Here is a 17,039-nt window from a genome sequence, read left to right as displayed (position 1 = left end):
GCTTTTGTTGTGAAATTAAAAACAACAACAAAAAACAAAAACAAAAAAAACCCACCAAATAGAAAAGCCCAATAAAATGAATACAACATGAAGCCACAAACAGCTCCATAAGAGCAAAAAGACAAATTGTACACATTTAAAATAAAGGAAAAGGGTTAATAAAATAACGAGCTCAGTGAGCTCAGGTGTTTATCTAAATAAACACCAGTACCGTGGGACGAGGTTCTGTTAGACTGAAGATTAGCAACAATTCATTTGTTTTTGAAGAATTGTTACAAGTCTCGCTTATAGAGCACAAATAAAACAAACACACCCCAACAATTTCTCTAAGACTTTAAATGGATTAGAGAAACAGATGGAGGCCAGTGCTCGACTTTCACTAGACTGTAGGACTGATGGAAACTGCCTGGTTTTACTGCAGCTTTTAGCCATCAGTGAACAACTCCAGTAATTGGGCAACAGAACTGTTTTGCATTCAGTCTTGTCAACAAAAGATAACTGCACCCATGCCAAACATTTAGCATGCTTACTCATCAAAAGACTCGTGGCCCCTCATTCAATAAAAAGTCATACATGTATATGCAGCGAGCAGTGCTTATACTGAAAATAACCAGACATTATAAATGTGTGAGTAGCTTCATTGATTTTCTCCAATCTTGAGCGAGTGAAGTGACGTTCAGGTTTCATCAGCAAGTCAAGTTGTGTCACATCCAGTATCATGTTTATTGATTTAATCATCACAGTCACACACACACACACACACACACACACACACACACACACACACACAGCCTCACAAAGTTTCAATGTACAAAATATATGTGCAAATCCAATGAACCCACATTACATTCACAGCAGAACACAAACAGAGGTTTAAACTGAGAAAGTGTCATTTTCAGAACAACATTAGCTCATTTTGACTTTGATGGAAGCAGCAAAATGTAGGACAGATAGATGTGATAGCAATATGAAAATCATAGGTGACATGTGAGTTCAAGTTTTGAGAAAATTTGAACTCTGACCTTAACCTCCCACATATGTGAACATGATTATTTTGGGTCGTCTAGGCTACAGTTCCTCAATTTTGCTGTACAAAGCCTGATATCAGATTCTCAGAAACTACATCAGGTTTGTTTTTACATTCACCAGGTCTCAGTCCAAATAACAAAGACAAATTACAAATTCATGAAATGAGAGTTTGGGTCTTAGGAGGTTAAGGACAAGGTCAGAGATTCAAACTCATCTGAGAGGCACCTCTGGCATCACTTTGTCGTCGTGTTCTAGACTCATTGTGTTCACATGTAAAACCTCATTTACAGCTAAGAGCTTGTGTTTTCCTTACACACAAAACAATTTTTTAAGGTTTAAACATTTGACACACATTCTATAATAAACCCACATCTTATGGAGAGCACATGAGATTTGTTAATCACTGCATTCTGCTAAATTTCATAAGATGGTTTAATTTTCAGTGCGATCATCATTTGGTGGCTGGATCCATCCTCTGCACCGTCTCACAAAGCCCTCTGCAAAAAACAAATGCTTTTTATGGTAGAAGTTGAAGTTGATTAAGGTTTTTTTTTTTCTCCAAAAGTTGATTCTGTTCATCTGGACGTAGCGTTTTGTGGGAGAAACGTTTCGTCACTCATGCGAGTGACTTCTTCAGTCTCAGCTGACTGCAGGTTTCCACAAATCTTATAAACAGTACATTTGCATAATGACTGAAACCAGCCCACTGAGGGAACGATGGGCTGGGGGGTCAGGTCCTTAATCTTAATTATGCAAATTCTCATGACCATTGATCAACAACCACTGACCAAAACCCACTGATCAATGGCCATGGGTACCATTCACAGAGAGTTGGGGAATGGCTGCAATCACAGCATTGTGAGATGGTGACAGATAAACCCTCCTCGATTCAGAGATGGTCTTTCCATGTACTGTTTATGAGATTGGGGAAACCTGCAGTCAGCTGAGACCGTTTCTCCCACTGAAAACGCTACGTCCAGATGAACACAATCAACTTTTGGAGATTTATTTCCTGGAATATTGAGAATGCATCAAGACAAAGTTTGTTTGTTTTTTTTAAATTAAGAAACCTAAACAAAAGTTTTACTAGACGAAAAAAAAAAAAAAAACACTACATCAATTACTTTCATGGTGAAAATGTAAATATACAGTAATGATTATAACACATTCTACATTTTTACATTGATGAGAATGTAGGATGTGAGGATCCTACAGCACACTGAAAAAGATGGCAGAGATAAAGTCTGGATATAAAACAAGCAAGCATGATTTTATTTAGGAACATTTATATGACCTTTGATTTAAGAGATGCATCAAGTTTCATCATCATCCAGCTTGCTGACAAAAGCAATGCCTAACTGAGAGGTTAACCGTTAGACTGACCACCAACTTACCGAGCTTTCCAAGCAATCCCAGAACAATAAAGAGAAGAGCGACGCCGCAAGAAAGAGCAATCCCAATGATGGGCATCATGTCACCACCTAGAAGTCAGAGATTGAAAACAAGGGTCAGTTTATTCCAACATCATTCTTTAATATATCCACAAGTCACACAAGTCACGCAAGTCCTGCGGTGAAGGGAAGGTCAAACCACAGATGCTCTCATTGGTCAGGATTTGAGATTTCTGTCACTTCTGCCTTGACTGTAAGAGTTCAGATTACCACGCGGGATGTGGACACCTCAATTTAAATGAGGTCATTTTTAACCGACTATCAAATGCAGCAACTAACGCAGCAGTTTTTTTTGATGCACTTAACTCAATTATGCTGCATTTTGGACCTGGTTTAATCAACCACACGAATTTCATGTACTGATCCTGGGCTTCAGGTATTTTTCTAACCATCTGATGTTTGAAGTTTAAAAATCAGCCACAAGTTACAAAGCTTGTGTTTACAGCAAGGGTGGGAACTCCAGGCCTGTCCTGCAGGTTTTAGATGCATCCTTGATCCATCACAGGGGATTCAAATGGCCAAAATGCCTCCTCAACATGTCTTCACGTTCTCGAGAGGCCTGGGAATGAACTAATCATTTGACCCAGGGTGATCTCAAACCTGCATGAGGCCAGGAGGTCCGCACCCCTGGTTTAGAGCAAAAAGTGAGAAAACCTAAGAGCGCTGTTCATTTTCACCCAGTACTGGATTGCCTAGACCACAGAAATCTAAGTGAATACTTGTTTTCAAACCTCAGGCAGTCCAGATAGGTTACAAACTGACATAATGCACAGCAGCCTAACATCTAAACAGAACAGGTCATTTTAAGGATACGCCACAGATCAGGTGTGAATGAACCTGAACTTCATGGCCTTGCTGGGCAAAAATATCAGTAACACAAATATTCACACTAAGCAAGGAAAGTTTATTTATATAGCACAATTCAACAGCAAGGTGATCCAAAGTGCTTTATAAAGACGTTAAAAAACAAAAACAAATAAAAAGCACGATTTAAAATGAAAAAAAAAAAGGAACAGTAGATAAAATCAAGTTAAAATGCAAGTTTTGAAATTTAAGCTTAAAAGTAAAACAGTGTGGATTTGGTGCTTTATTCAAATGCAGCTGAGAACAGGTGAGTCTTCAACCTGGATTTAAATAAACTGAGTGTTTCAGCTGATCTGAGGCTTTCTGGGAGTTTGTTCCAGATATAAGGAGCATAAAAGCTGAATGCAGCTTCTCCGTGTCTGGTTCTGACTCTGGGAACTGATAAAAGACCGGATCCAGATGACCTGAGGGATCTGGATGGTTCATACTGGGTCAGGAGGTCACTGATGTATTTTGGTCCTAAACCATTCAGAGCTTTATAGGCCAGCATCAGAACTTTAAAGTCTATCCTCTGACGGACAGGCAGCCAGTGTAAAGACCTCAGAGCTGGACTGATGTGGTCCACTTTTTTGGTCTTAGTGAGGACTCGAGCAGCAGAGTTCTGAATGAGCTGTAGTTGTCTGACTGATTTTTTAGGTAGACCTGTAAAGATGCTGTTACAGTAATCAAGCCTACTAAAGATGAACGCATGGACTAGTTTTTCCAGGTCCTGTTGAGACATCAGATCTTTTATCCTTGATATATTCTTGAGGTGATAGTAAGCTGACTTTGTTATTGTCTTAATGTGTTTTTCTAAGTTTAGGTCTGCATCCATCACTACACCCAAACTTCTCGCCTGGTTTGTGGTTTTTAGATGTATAGATTGAAGTTCTCTGGTGACCTGTAATCGTTTTTCTTTGGCGCCAAAGACTATTACCTCAGTTTTGTTTTTGTTTAGCTGGAGAAAATTTTGGCACAAGCAGTCATTAATTTCCTTAATGCACTCAAGCAATCTCACATTTTGTGAAATCACATGAGGAAAAAGAACAGCTTCATCACTGATGTGTGGATGCAGAGCCTGCTATTATGCATACTGTTTCACTGTCATGATTTAATGGATACTTAAAAGAAGTGAGCAATCATTCAAAGGTTTTGAAGGTTGTGTCTCAACCAAAATCCTCTGGAGAAGAGCTCAGAGTAACTTACGTGGACCGACTTTCTCCACCGTCGTGTCGAGAGGAGCTCCAGTTGTGCTGAAACCATCCTGCCCCTGTTGCTTTTTCAGTTTGTCTTTGGTTACTGTTTAAAATAAATAAATAAAAAGAGAGAGAGAGAGACGTTCTCGTTAGCAGGGGTCTCCAACCTTTTGTGCGTCATGGACCGGTTTATGTCCGGCCTTTAAGGTGTTGCAGAGAAATACAACAAAAATAAAACCAGTACCAAAAAAAGGACGATTTATTCATAACACACGGGAAAAGACCCAGGGAAACAGAGTTATCAATAAAAACGATACAAGTTAAAAAACAAAAAACCCACCAACACCGAGCCTCAACTCTCACAGACCGGTACCAAACGACTCACGGACGAGTACTGGTCTGTGGCCCGGGGATTGTTGACCGCTGGTCATTAGGATTCACACCACTAAGAAATAACCACAGTCACATATCTGGAGCTGTGCTGTGTCCAGGTTCAAGTCTTATATGTTGGGGTCGGACATGAAACAACTTGTTCAGGCTTGTCTATGACCTGCATGGTCACTCACTGCCTGCTGTCCCATTTTAGACATGCACCCCTTTTGTGAGATTTGGATGCATCCCATTACTAACATGTACTCTAGCCTCAAGCTAGCCTCAACAGGTTTGCATTACAGACAAATCCACAATTAGACTACTTTCATGTTTACACACACACACACACACACACACACACACACACACACACACACACACACAAATCATTTTCAGTTTTAAATCATGTTATTCTATGTTTGTGTTTCCCCAAGTGGAAGATCATTTTATATCATTAAGTGGATTTCTTCATTACATTCATATCAAGTACATCAGACAACACAAACTATTACTCAGGTCCTTACCATTAAGTTGAACACTACACGTGATCCCGAGGTCCATAACGAAGCCTGTGTATTCTCCACTGTGGGACATCTGCACTGAGGGGATCCACAGTGTCAGATTTCCTCTGTTCAGGTCTTCACGTCTGACTGTTGCATTCATCTCTGCATCATGCGACTCCTGTTGGTGTCGATAGGAGTAAACGACCACACTCGGGTTGGTTCTTGACCAGTCCACGGTGAACGCAGACAGGTTGACAGGGGGAACCACATAAAACGGGAGGATGACATCATCACCTTCCTTTGCTTCAATTTCCGTAACTGGGCAAATGGCTCGATGTTCTTCTGGAGAGAAACAACAACTTGAGTACCTTTGAATTAAGGTCACGATCTCATACCTTAAAACAGCAGCTGTTTCAGCTGAACACTGCTCCTGCACCCGTTTTATACTTGAACATAGAAGTTATGTGCTGTCCCCCGAGAATAATCAGCGAGTTTGCTCAGGTCACACACGCCAAATGGCTTTTCCTAAAAACAACAAGTGAAGAGCCCGCCCTGCTAATGCCGTATTGGTACCCACGAGCTAAACAGCCAGCAAAGTGCAAGTCAAGTTACCCTTCAGAGCTCCATCAGATGACGGAAAACACACAGCTATGCATGACATGAGTAGGAGGTCGCGTGAGGCACAAAGACGAACAGACGATCTCATCTTGTTCCACAAACCGGTTTAGCGCGCGCGACTTCATTCAAGATCGCGCAGCCTGAAAACGGAAGTTGCTCCAGCAGCCGGCGAAACCTACGTCAGTCTTCCACGACGTGCCGTTTTCACACTGACCCATCAGCCCTCTCCTAAAAGATAACCGGACCAATAACTGACCCCCGCCTCAGCCGCTTACTTCCAACACCCCGCTTTTGGTCCGGTGTGTAGGAGTCTTTCAAAACGTACACACCCTACTGTACAAAAGTCTCGAGCCACCAATCATTTCTGTTTTGAACGTCAGCTGCCGATTGTGTGGTTGTACTGCACTGCTCGTGTGTCTGGGATCACTGCCATGCTGAAGTCAGATGGATCCAAACCAGTCAGCGCCTTTCTGCCACTCCTTTTGTTCTTCATTTGTCCAGTTGCAAGGACACACTGCACAGCATGATGAGATGATGGCACTGGTCTTGGTCTAATAAGTCTTTGAGAATGGCCTCGTCGGTACAGTCACGCCTGGTCAAGAATCCAGCGTCCAAAATGTTTTTTGAAAGACCTTAAAATAAAACTATTGCTCAAGATGACTTAATACATTTACAACAACATCCAGATACTTGGGGGCAAAAGAATCCAAAACTTGTGGAGTGGTTCGTGACTTTCTGCACAATGCTATACAACAGTGCAAAAACCAAACAATCTGTTCTCAGCTGAGTAAAGTATATTCAAAAGACCAATGTTATCTTCTGACCTGATCCACTCGATAGCCCAAACCTTTAGAGAATACTTACTGAATAACCCGGAGTCTTCACTGTCATCATTACTGGGGAAGCTACCACACGAGGCTTTGATAACAGTTTAAAATGTTGACCGCAAAAGTTCACAAATTAAGAAACTCTGATTTCCTCGCAAATATTTATTTGTCTCCTCGCCATCAAAATGTTTTGAACAAAAAAAAAATTCAAGCAATTCATGCAACCAATTAAACACAAGAAGCATGCAGGAACATTGCAGATTTACATTTACAAAAATAACTCTCACATTTAGGTGGAAAACAATTAAAAACACGTTACCCAGTGCACGCTGAAGAACAACTCTCCCTCCATGTTACACGAACACATGACAACGCTCCTCCCCCGACTTCCTCGTCCTAGCTGAATTTCGCGCCTTTTAGAAAGACTCCGAACGCTTATTGGCTGACTGTGGCGCGTACTTACGTCGTGGACGTACTTTTTGGCGGAATTTTTTTTCAAAGAACTTTATTTAAAACACGATTGGACAAACTGCTTCTTTAAGAAGTTTCCCGTTCACGGAAAAAAAAACATTACGCAAATCCACCGTGCTGGTGTACAGAGAAAAAAATACAATCTTAAAAACATCATGGAGGACGCTGTATATTCAACCAACACATCATGATTTTTAGCAGAAGTATACTTTCAGATTGTTTGATTGTTTGTTCTGCCTCTCAGAGTCCCAATTCATTTTTGGAATTTAAAACATAACCAGTAAGTCACTCAGTGATTGTTCCCAGATCTGTAACCATTAATTTACTTAAAAGACATCAAGGCCAAATTGTTGAACAGAGGGACAATGTAGTTAAAACAAAAGAAAGAATAAAATGAGTTAAAATGTTACAAGACATCCATAAAATAAAGTAAGCATACGCTTCTATAGAATAGAATGCCTTTGTTGTCACTATACAGATGTACAATGAGATACAGATCATCTACTCAGTGCAAACATGTAGAAGGAAGGGGGGGGGGCACAGTTTATGCATATACTTATATACATAAATGGCTATACAACATATATGTGCAACAGACACACACACACACACTGCAAAGTGCTACATACACTAAACAAAAGCACACACTATTCCAATATGAAATACAATAACACAGATCAAATACGAGTCTCTAAATGGGAACAAGGATGAGCTTTTAGAAACGCTTAAAACGATCCAACGTAATTAATTTGAATTAAGTTGTACTTAAACCAGCTGTAACGTAATGAGAGCAGCTTGAGAATCTAAAATCATTTTGATTACTCAGCCAATCAAAGACAAGCACAACATTGTACTTCACTCATTTCTCAAGAAGCCTTGTTCATGTCGTATTTCATTGTTGAATTCTCCAAAGACTGAAGTTCAACGTGGCTTGAACGGTCCACGTGGCTTGAACGGTCCACTCCTCGTTTCTGCCCTGTCAGCTTCCCCACGCATTGCCCTTGATAAACACGCAAACATGGAAAGACGCACTTGTAATAATTGATGCAAAATGGAGTAAAAATGAGAAAAAAAAGCATAAAAGAAACTTAAGTTGTCTTCAGACATTTCAAGTTGAACAATAAAAGTTTGTGTTTGGCTTATGTGTTTTATTTACATTTAATATCAGTGTAATGTATAATTTTGCTGTTATTCTCTGCTTCCTGTTTCAGTGCGTTTTCCTCTGGTATCCATGACAGATTTTCATCATAATCAAACACCAGACTTGCCAGTAATCTCTAATCAAAGGTTTAACTATTAAAACACACATTCTTGCACTAAAGTTGATCAACTTACGGATCTTTACGCGTTTCTTCAGACAAAATCCAACGACAGCCAGGAGAAAGACGATACCAACAGGAAGGAGAACGGCAAGAAGTTTATCTGAAAGAATCAGAAATTAAAAGGCAAATTAATGTGATGCCATTCATGAATTATTATTACATTTAGATCATTTTTAATTCAAATTTATTTTATAAAACCTTGTAATTACAAATTTAGCACAGTTGTTGGCTGGAGGGAAGCTGAAATGGGTCAAGCACAGACGGCTGTGTCAGGATCTGAGACGTCTCTTCCCAATATTACTGCCTGCACACTAACAGAACTAACAGATAAGCAAAGAAATTAAAAATAAATAAAATAAATAAGTAAAGCAGTTGGAACAGGACACCAAAAAAATCTGCTGGTGAGGAATTTTTCAAATATCATGTATCAGTGTTGAAGCCAGTTCCTTTCACTTTCATTGTGTTTAACTCTGATATGTAATGGAAAAGTATTGCAACAATGTGACTGACAACACCATGGAGATGAGTTGTGCAGTCTGGTGACTGGTGGCATGCTGACAACAGCAGTTTTTGTGAATTTTAATGCAACCTTTAAAACTTAGGTACTTTCGAACCTTGACTTCACAAAGAGGAAGCTAGCCCTCTACACGACTTCACGTGTAACCCACTTCTCTAGCGCATACACGAGTTTTCACAGGAACTGCATGCAGCCAACAATGCAAAAGTGAGTCATTTTTCAGAATATAAAAATCAAACCACAAGTTTGGGGCACGAATGAAGAGTTCTTTTATTTTTAAAGATGTTTATCATTCCAGAAAGCTGATCCCTAGTAAAACACTGGGGAAGGCTCCCCCAAGGAAGTTTCCACATTTTCTAGCAGAGTAACTGAAGCCCTGCAAAATTTTGCCTTCATCCTAATATACATTTATATTATATTAACTTCAGGCTAATATTTTGTGAGCTATAAGCCTTTGAAGTACACAGGGGGTGATCATGCATGGCTGCAGTGGACTCTGCTATTGCGCTTGATGCATCACTTTCATGACTTAATGGGACACTTAAAAAGAAACGATTCGTCATCAGCTCAAAATGTCTGCTGTGAAGAAAAAAAATAGGTCATTCAACATCTTTTCTCTGTGTTGTGGTGAGGTCTGCATTAAGGTCTCTACCTGGTAATACAAAGCAGCCTGAGCTGAATGCTGTTGTGATTTCACACTATAAATAAAACTAAATTGAACTTAATTAAGTGAAAAGAAGAAAAGTTCAAAGTCACTTGCCTGGATCATTTGGCTTCAGCGTTGTGGTTGTGCTGTTGAGATTTGGAGATGTGGTTGTGCTGGACCTGACATTAATCTCTTTGGTTACTGTAAAAATAAATAAATTCTCAGTATTTGAAATATATGAGACTGTCTAAACATAATAGTCTAAAGAAAATATATATTTTTTTAAAAGATAGCATGTCTGATGGTGTCCTCCAAGTCCATGTAAAATTACTTTGGATAAAACGAAACAGAATAAAGTGCTATTTTAATTTTATTGTGTTCCACTTCTCTTCCGCTTATCCTTGTTAGGGTTACAAGGAGGAGCTGGCACCTATCCCAGCTACCATAGGGCAACTGGCAGGGCGCACCCTGGACATGGTGCACCGTGGACAGGTGCCCAGTCTGACACAGGACTAACAAATAAAGACCACACTCACATTCACACCTGTGGGAAAGTTATAATGATAAGTGGAAAACTAGATTGCTGTGAAACTGTGAACATCAACACAGAAAAGTACTAAACAACACAGCACAACATCAGCCAAATTCAGTCACATTCATGCCGTTCAAGCTTCCTTTGTGACAAAATCAAAATATACAAGGACACGATGGTTCACTCGGTGTTATCAAAGCTATAACTGTTAACATGAAATAAAGCCCTCACATCTTTTGCATATTATTTGGGACTGTTACATTTAAAGGGAAAGTCACTTTTCTGCTCTTTCTTTAACCAAATTCCAAAACCAAATATAAAGGTACTTTTGACAAAACTTAGTATCAAACTAAACTTTGTTATTTAGAGTGTTTACCATTAAGATGAACGATGCAAAAAGCTTTCAGTTTTGGCACAAAACACCTGTAACGCCCGCTATCAGACAGGCGTGCTGAGAAGATCTGCAGGGTTAGATTTCCTCTGCTAAGGTCTCCAGAGTTGATACTTGCTCTGCTTCTATAGCTCGCCGCCTGTGCACCATGATTTTCGTGCCCGTGTCGCCACGAGAAGACAACATCGTTCAAGTCAGTTTGTTTCCAGTCCACGGTATAAGCAGACAGGTCAACTGAGGGATCCACATAACATGGTAATGAGACATTACGACCTTCTTCTGCCTGAATCAGTGGGGATGGGCAATAGCTTTGAGGAGTTTCTGGGGAGGGAAAAAAGCAACATTTATATAATTTGACAGTCTCCAAATTACATTTGAATTCTCAACGAAATGTGTTAGTTTATTGTTCAGTAGCAGGACTTCAAGCATTCTGAGCCCACAGTCAGATATTTTTTACCCTAAGAAATTCCAAAGGACCCAGAGCAGGAAGTTTATAGACTGGCCATCTGCTCAGATGGAAATACCACCTTCCATCTAAAGTGTAACCATAACTGCACTCTTATTAACCGCATCAGTTCGCCATAAAGCCAACAATGATGCAAACAAAAACCACTCCGACAAAATAAGCTGATGATCATGATTTCTGTTCGCAGCCAAAGAAAATGCCGGTGGTGACTCTGGCGGCAGAGCACTACAAATGCTCTACTGCCGATAACCTGTTCGTTGACTGATTAAAAGCATCACCATGCCATTAACGGCTTTGAAAATCTTCCTCTCCCTGCTTTCTTATCAGTGTTGCGCCAAAAATTGATTTAGTGTTTCCGCTGTAAACTTCAAGAGTTGAGAAGCCACAGAATTGCATCACACAACAGAAGCCATTAGGTTTTTAACACCGGTAAAATCATACAGGCTTACAAATACACGAACAGCCTGTAGTTATCCTAGTGATGTAAAAGTACAAACTTGCCATTTAAATAAGTTAGTTACCTGCTGAAGAAAAAACCCCAAGAAAGCACAGCGCGATGATCGGAGCGAGTGTGTCCATAAGGGAAGCCAAAACATTTACGCGGCCAGTTAAGCAGGTTCGTTTAAGCTAGCTGTAAACGAGCTAGCGCTTAACGACGAACCACCTCCCTCCCGTCCGCAGACATCGTTTACCCGTCTACACTTAATGTCACTAAATGCCGCTGTTAGCACAAGTTTAGGCACGTTTTTGTTTCTTCAGATTAAATGTTCTTTATAGGAAAAATGTCAGTTTACAGGGAATGTAATGAATCATCAGAAATTCCCTTATTGCACTGCTCAAAAGAAATTGTTTTAAATGCTCTAAAACTCTCCTTTTTATATCAGCTACAAACCTCAGGATAAAGCAGTCTAAATGTACAGTTGCACTGAGGCATTTAGACGCTGATCGCACACGGTTTTCTTCCAACTTTGACTCACTGTGCAAACTCTCACATTGTTTTGCGTCGTGTGTGTATATCAAGTATTGCCAAGCATAAGAACCACGATTCAAATAATTTTCCTAATATAATAATATAATACTTCATATTTCCATGGTCTAGGTACAGTACACACCCTCACAGTGGCACTCTGTCAATATCAACTCTGATATATTTCTAAATAGTGATAGCGGGTCAGGGGATAGGGCATCCAATAGCCTCCTTACTATTAGGCAACAGTCCAACAAAGTTCAGTTAAACTGCAAGAGCCACTATAACATACAGTCTGCTTCTAAATTGAAATTAAATGAAGTTCCTGGAATAAGACGTCAGAAACAGGGTGTCTGACCGGATACTTCCTCTGGATAGCATTACGTTGGCCCCTAATATCACTGTCTGGAATGTTGTGGGCATTTTTCTATCAGAGTTCTTCAGCATCCAACAAATCTCTAGAAACACAGCACTCTCAAAACTCGCAATATCCTGTGTCAGAGCGATTCTGGAAAAGTAGTATACTACTAGTAGTACACTAGGCTGGACGGCTCATAGCAGACTTACCATCCGGAAATCCTACTCACTTAAAAGATTTTGGCTAAACTAAAAAGGTACAACTCTCAGCTAGAATGATTACTCATATGATAGATTATATTCTTCTAGTAGTAAAGTTTAAAAAAAAAAAAAAAAGCATGTTCAGTGTGTTCTCACCAATCCAGCTTCAAAATCCTCCACAGAGGAGCCTTCCTGGTTGGATTATTCATTGTTTCTGGTGTCACCAGCAGACCTCAGCACCGTACTCATTTGAACTGAGGGAAAGAACATCTCTATAATTTTGCCGCACATTACAGGGTCTCCACTTTTTCCACAAAATAGAGGCTGCTCAGTGCTCAGCCCCTTTTGTGTGTAGAGGCTCTTTGTTGGTCTTCTGCTGCAGCTAATTGTCAGTGTGCACATCCAGGTACCTGTGCTCCACCAGATCAACATGCTGTCCCAGGATGGACCGTCTTATAGGCATCGTCCTCAAACTGAACTCACTTTCTCTGGTCTTGTTCTTATTCAGAAGTAGATCACTTCTCCCACTGTGCATTTCGAAAGGCTGATTTTATATTTCACAATGCAAGAGTTAATTTAGAGTGGCCGAGTAACTGTAGGGTGAGATACTATGAAGCTGAAGTTGATGGTGCCTCCATGTTTCCCTATGTCGTCATTCAGAATTAAGAAAGATAAATAAAATAATTAAACAAACCTGATGAGATTTTGGAGCACCAAAGACATTTCCAAGGGCTTTTACTTTGAAATCCAGTCAGACTGACTTGAAATTAAGGTAAGGTAGGTCAAACTGGGAGGGTCTTACATAATACTTAGTGTACGTACACACACACACACACACACACACACACACACACGCCAGGACAAAGGCAGAGACGCATAGAAAATTACATTTTTGTCATTAAAAATGTAATAAATTTAGAAAGAAAGAAACAATTTAGAAAGCACATGGAGCACAATTGTAGCAAAATAACATTTCAACACAACGGAGCAAACATTCAACACAATTAGTTGTAGATACTTTATTTATATAGCACTCTTAACAGAATAAGAACCACAAAGTGCTTCACAATAATATAAAACAGATATACATAAAACAGCACAATCGAACAAACTGCACAACTCTAGTTAAAAGCCAATCTAAATGAAAGAGTCTTAAGCTGCTGTTTAAAAGAATAAATGCAATCAAGGCAATGTAAAGATGGAGGCAAAGCACTCCACAACCTGGGGGCCACCGCTCTAAAACATCTCCTCTGGTCTTAAAACGACCAACAGCTTTTGATTAGAGGATCTCAGGCTGCGAGAGGGAGCGTGCGGCTGTAAAAGATCAGAGATGTAGGCAGGAGCATCGTGATTCAGAGCTTGTGAGAGCTTAATGAGTGTCAGTATAAGTGTATAAGTATACTCTTTGAGACGATCATAACCTCATGCTTGGAGTAATAGGGTTTGGCCAGAGCACTCTGCCACGTCTGGAACTGGTGCAGAATGTTGCGGCACGGTTTTTAACTGGTAAAAGACAATTTAAGCATATTACTCTGGTTCTGGTCTGCTTACGCTGGCTTCCAATTAAATTTAGGATCTATTTTAAAATCCCTTTACTGGTTTTAAATCCTTAAATGGTCTGGTACCTGAATATATATGCTGCCCCTCATTCACTCCGGTCAGCTGAGCAGGTGTTGCTCAGAGTCCCTAAATGATGGATGAAACTTGGAGACCGAGCGTTCTCTATTGTGGCCCCAAAGCTTTGGAACGATCTTCCTCTTCACATCGGGCAATCTACATCAGTGCTGGTTTTTAAATCCAGATTAAAAACTCATTTTTATTTACTCGCCTTTGGTCGGCCATGTGTTGTTTTTAAAGTGCTATATAAATAAATTATGGTATGATAAAATCGTTTAATGTGCAAACACGTGACAGGGGTTTCAAATGCAACTGCAAAATTAGCCACTTGGGGATTGTTTGCTAGCTAGAATGACAAAATTAGTGAAAGATAAGTTTTGCTTAACCTTCTAAGCCCATCATAGAACAAGTCTTTACATTTTTGATGCTATAGTGTCAGTTTTTGGAGGATTTCAAGTTGCTAAACATACAATACATACATTACAATCACTGTATGGCAAATTTTAATAATATGTATGCATTAAGTCCATAGTAACGACTTAAATCGCTAAAAGGTGCAAAAAACTACAAATAAATTAAAAATTATATTTTTTTAAACACATTTTTCTAATAAAAGAGATTTCAGAGGTGAAAACTGTTGCAAAATAGTTCCGAACCACAGGAAATTTATTTTGTATCCTCAGAATTTCATTTCTAACAAACACTCATTTTTATAAACTGCTGCAAAAAACAAAAATCGACCTTGTGCACAATCTGCAACAGCATGTGCCTCAAAAATAAACTATTTCCAACTGTGTCAGTGTCACAGAAACTATACAGAAAGTCAAAGATGAACTTTCTGAAAAAACAAAAACAAAAAACAAAACAAAAAACTACATTTCCCACAAAATGAGGTGATAGTTCCTGCTGACAACATGATAAAGTTTATTCAAACGCAGGAAGTGCTGTGAACAGCTGATCAGATCGGCAAACTTTGTCTGGATAATAATAAATTTTTTGTTGTTTCTTGCACTTTTTGCAAAGCCATTAGTGGAAGGAAACTGCAACCTGGGACAAGTTAAATACTGATCTGGAAGTACAACTCCTCTGTTTTAATATGCAAAAAATTATTGCTCTAGCTTATTTGGTTGCACTTCCACCAGGATTTAAAAATAGTTAATGGGACCGTGAACACTTTCATGGGCTTAGAAGGCTTTTAAATCCCTGCTACAAATTGCTATTAAGTAGGGCTGCCACAAATGATTATTCTGATAGTCGACTAGTCACCGATTATCTTTGCGATTAGTCGACTAATCAGATCATGCATCCAGCTTATTGCACCAGCTAATGCTATAACTATCATTAGCTTACAGCTTTAAGTGTTTAAGCTTTGTGTTAACTAACAATAAAGACAAGATGATAGTTTATTAAATTTTAATGACATTTGCAGATTGTTTTGGTGGAGTTTAATAAACTCAGCCGTCTGCTCCTTGCTATCTAAAATATAACAGGACACCGGAGTATATTCTCGAGCATCTCACACTTCTGATAATCAGCTGTCTGCTTGACGTTTATTCAGCTGTGTAAAAACTATAACCTTTAATCTCAGCCAAACCGATTTACTCAGGAACAAATAAAATACAGAAAAAAGCCAAAAATAAAATTTTTAAGTTATCTAAGTGACTCATATATCATGTTTAACCTGAGTAGCGAAAGATGGCGGTGGGTTTGAAAACGATTTGCCGGGAGTCCGGTGTTCTCACGGCTCTAGTGAGCCTTGAACCCCGGCTAGCTATCGAGCTGGTCGGAGTGCTTTTGAAAATATGTGGTGTCCTGATAAAGTGAGCCGATATTTGAGGTTTACACAGCTACATTCTCGCCTGAAAATATGTTAAACGTTTATTTTGTGACCCAGAAAGAATTATAAGAGTAATATTAAAACTAACTACCTGCCACCATTGTTGGAAACTGAGCAGGGCCGCGCTATGAATTCTGGGATAGGTTGGGCCACGACCCATCCCGACCCATCCTTCAAATCTGGGGAAATGAAGGACGCATTTCTGGGCCGCATTTGTCGGAGTGTTCGAGTTTGGACAGTCTTCGTCGTGTGGCTGTAACGTAATCGGCCTACAAATGCGGGCACAGGAGGATGCAGTTCCTGAATTTGGAAACAGCTTCTTCTTCAAGGTTTAATGGCTCGTACATGCAGTGCTGCCATCTTCTGTTTCAGTCCGTTATTACACTTTTAAATCCTGCTACTTATTCCTGCGTCTTTTGGAATCTTACAAAGCTTCAAACGACGTGTCGACTATTAAATTAGCCGTCGATGATTTTGATAGTTGACGTAATCGTGACTAGTCGACTGATCGTGGCAGCCCTACTATTAAGTAATTTGATTTTCCAAATAATTCATAAAACAATCTTACTTTTTTCTACGTTTCCAGGAAATATTTAGTTGCACCTGACAGAAGGATCAGATGAATGGCCCAAATGGTGGATATTCAAAAAAGCTTCTTTTCTCTGGCCGTGATGATGAGATTATCCTTTCAGTCCGTCAGTTCCTCCTGCTGATGGTTTCTTGAGCTGTTCCTCTTCATCTCCTTCCTTTGCTTTGTTACCTTGGGTTTCCAGCTCAGAGTCTTTCTCTTCAGTCTTCCAAATCCCTGTGAGAACAAGAAAACCAGTTAGAAACTGAAATGATGCTGTACTATCCAAAAGCACTAAACCGAGGGCT

General features: G+C 39.7%; 1 protein-coding gene and 1 long non-coding RNA gene across 3 annotated transcripts; both read right to left on the bottom strand.

Moving 5' to 3' along the window:
* Window positions 1-707: 707 nt before the first annotated feature.
* On the bottom strand, window positions 708-8,737 carry LOC120716672. Of its 2 annotated transcripts, XR_005692018.1 has the most exons (6): window positions 8,646-8,737; window positions 7,159-8,310; window positions 5,416-5,736; window positions 4,530-4,622; window positions 2,424-2,510; window positions 708-1,526 (listed from the first exon to the last, which is right to left on the bottom strand). XR_005692018.1 is itself a non-coding variant. In XM_040004248.1 (5 exons), the coding sequence occupies exons 1-5, from the start codon at window positions 6,098-6,100 to the stop codon at window positions 1,462-1,464; spliced, it is 660 nt and encodes a 219-aa protein (XP_039860182.1). In that variant the 5' UTR covers window positions 6,101-6,853; the 3' UTR covers window positions 708-1,461. The 2 variants fall into 2 exon arrangements, 1 of the variants encoding a protein (XP_039860182.1); XM_040004248.1 differs by lacking the exons at window positions 7,159-8,310; window positions 8,646-8,737 and adding an exon at window positions 6,007-6,853.
* Window positions 8,738-9,904: 1,167 nt separating this feature from the next.
* LOC120716673 lies at window positions 9,905-12,004 on the bottom strand. Its single transcript, XR_005692019.1, has 3 exons — window positions 11,706-12,004; window positions 10,704-11,039; window positions 9,905-9,996 (listed from the first exon to the last, which is right to left on the bottom strand). It is a non-coding gene; the product is annotated as an uncharacterized LOC120716673 (long non-coding RNA).
* Window positions 12,005-17,039: the final 5,035 nt, after the last annotated feature.

Source organism: Simochromis diagramma, unplaced genomic scaffold (genome assembly GCF_900408965.1).
Source record: "Simochromis diagramma unplaced genomic scaffold, fSimDia1.1 OVJJ01000565.1, whole genome shotgun sequence".
NCBI classification, from domain to species: domain Eukaryota; kingdom Metazoa; phylum Chordata; class Actinopteri; order Cichliformes; family Cichlidae; genus Simochromis; species Simochromis diagramma.
Note: the sequence above shows the minus strand (reverse complement) of the source record. Positions and strands in the feature narration are given on the sequence as shown.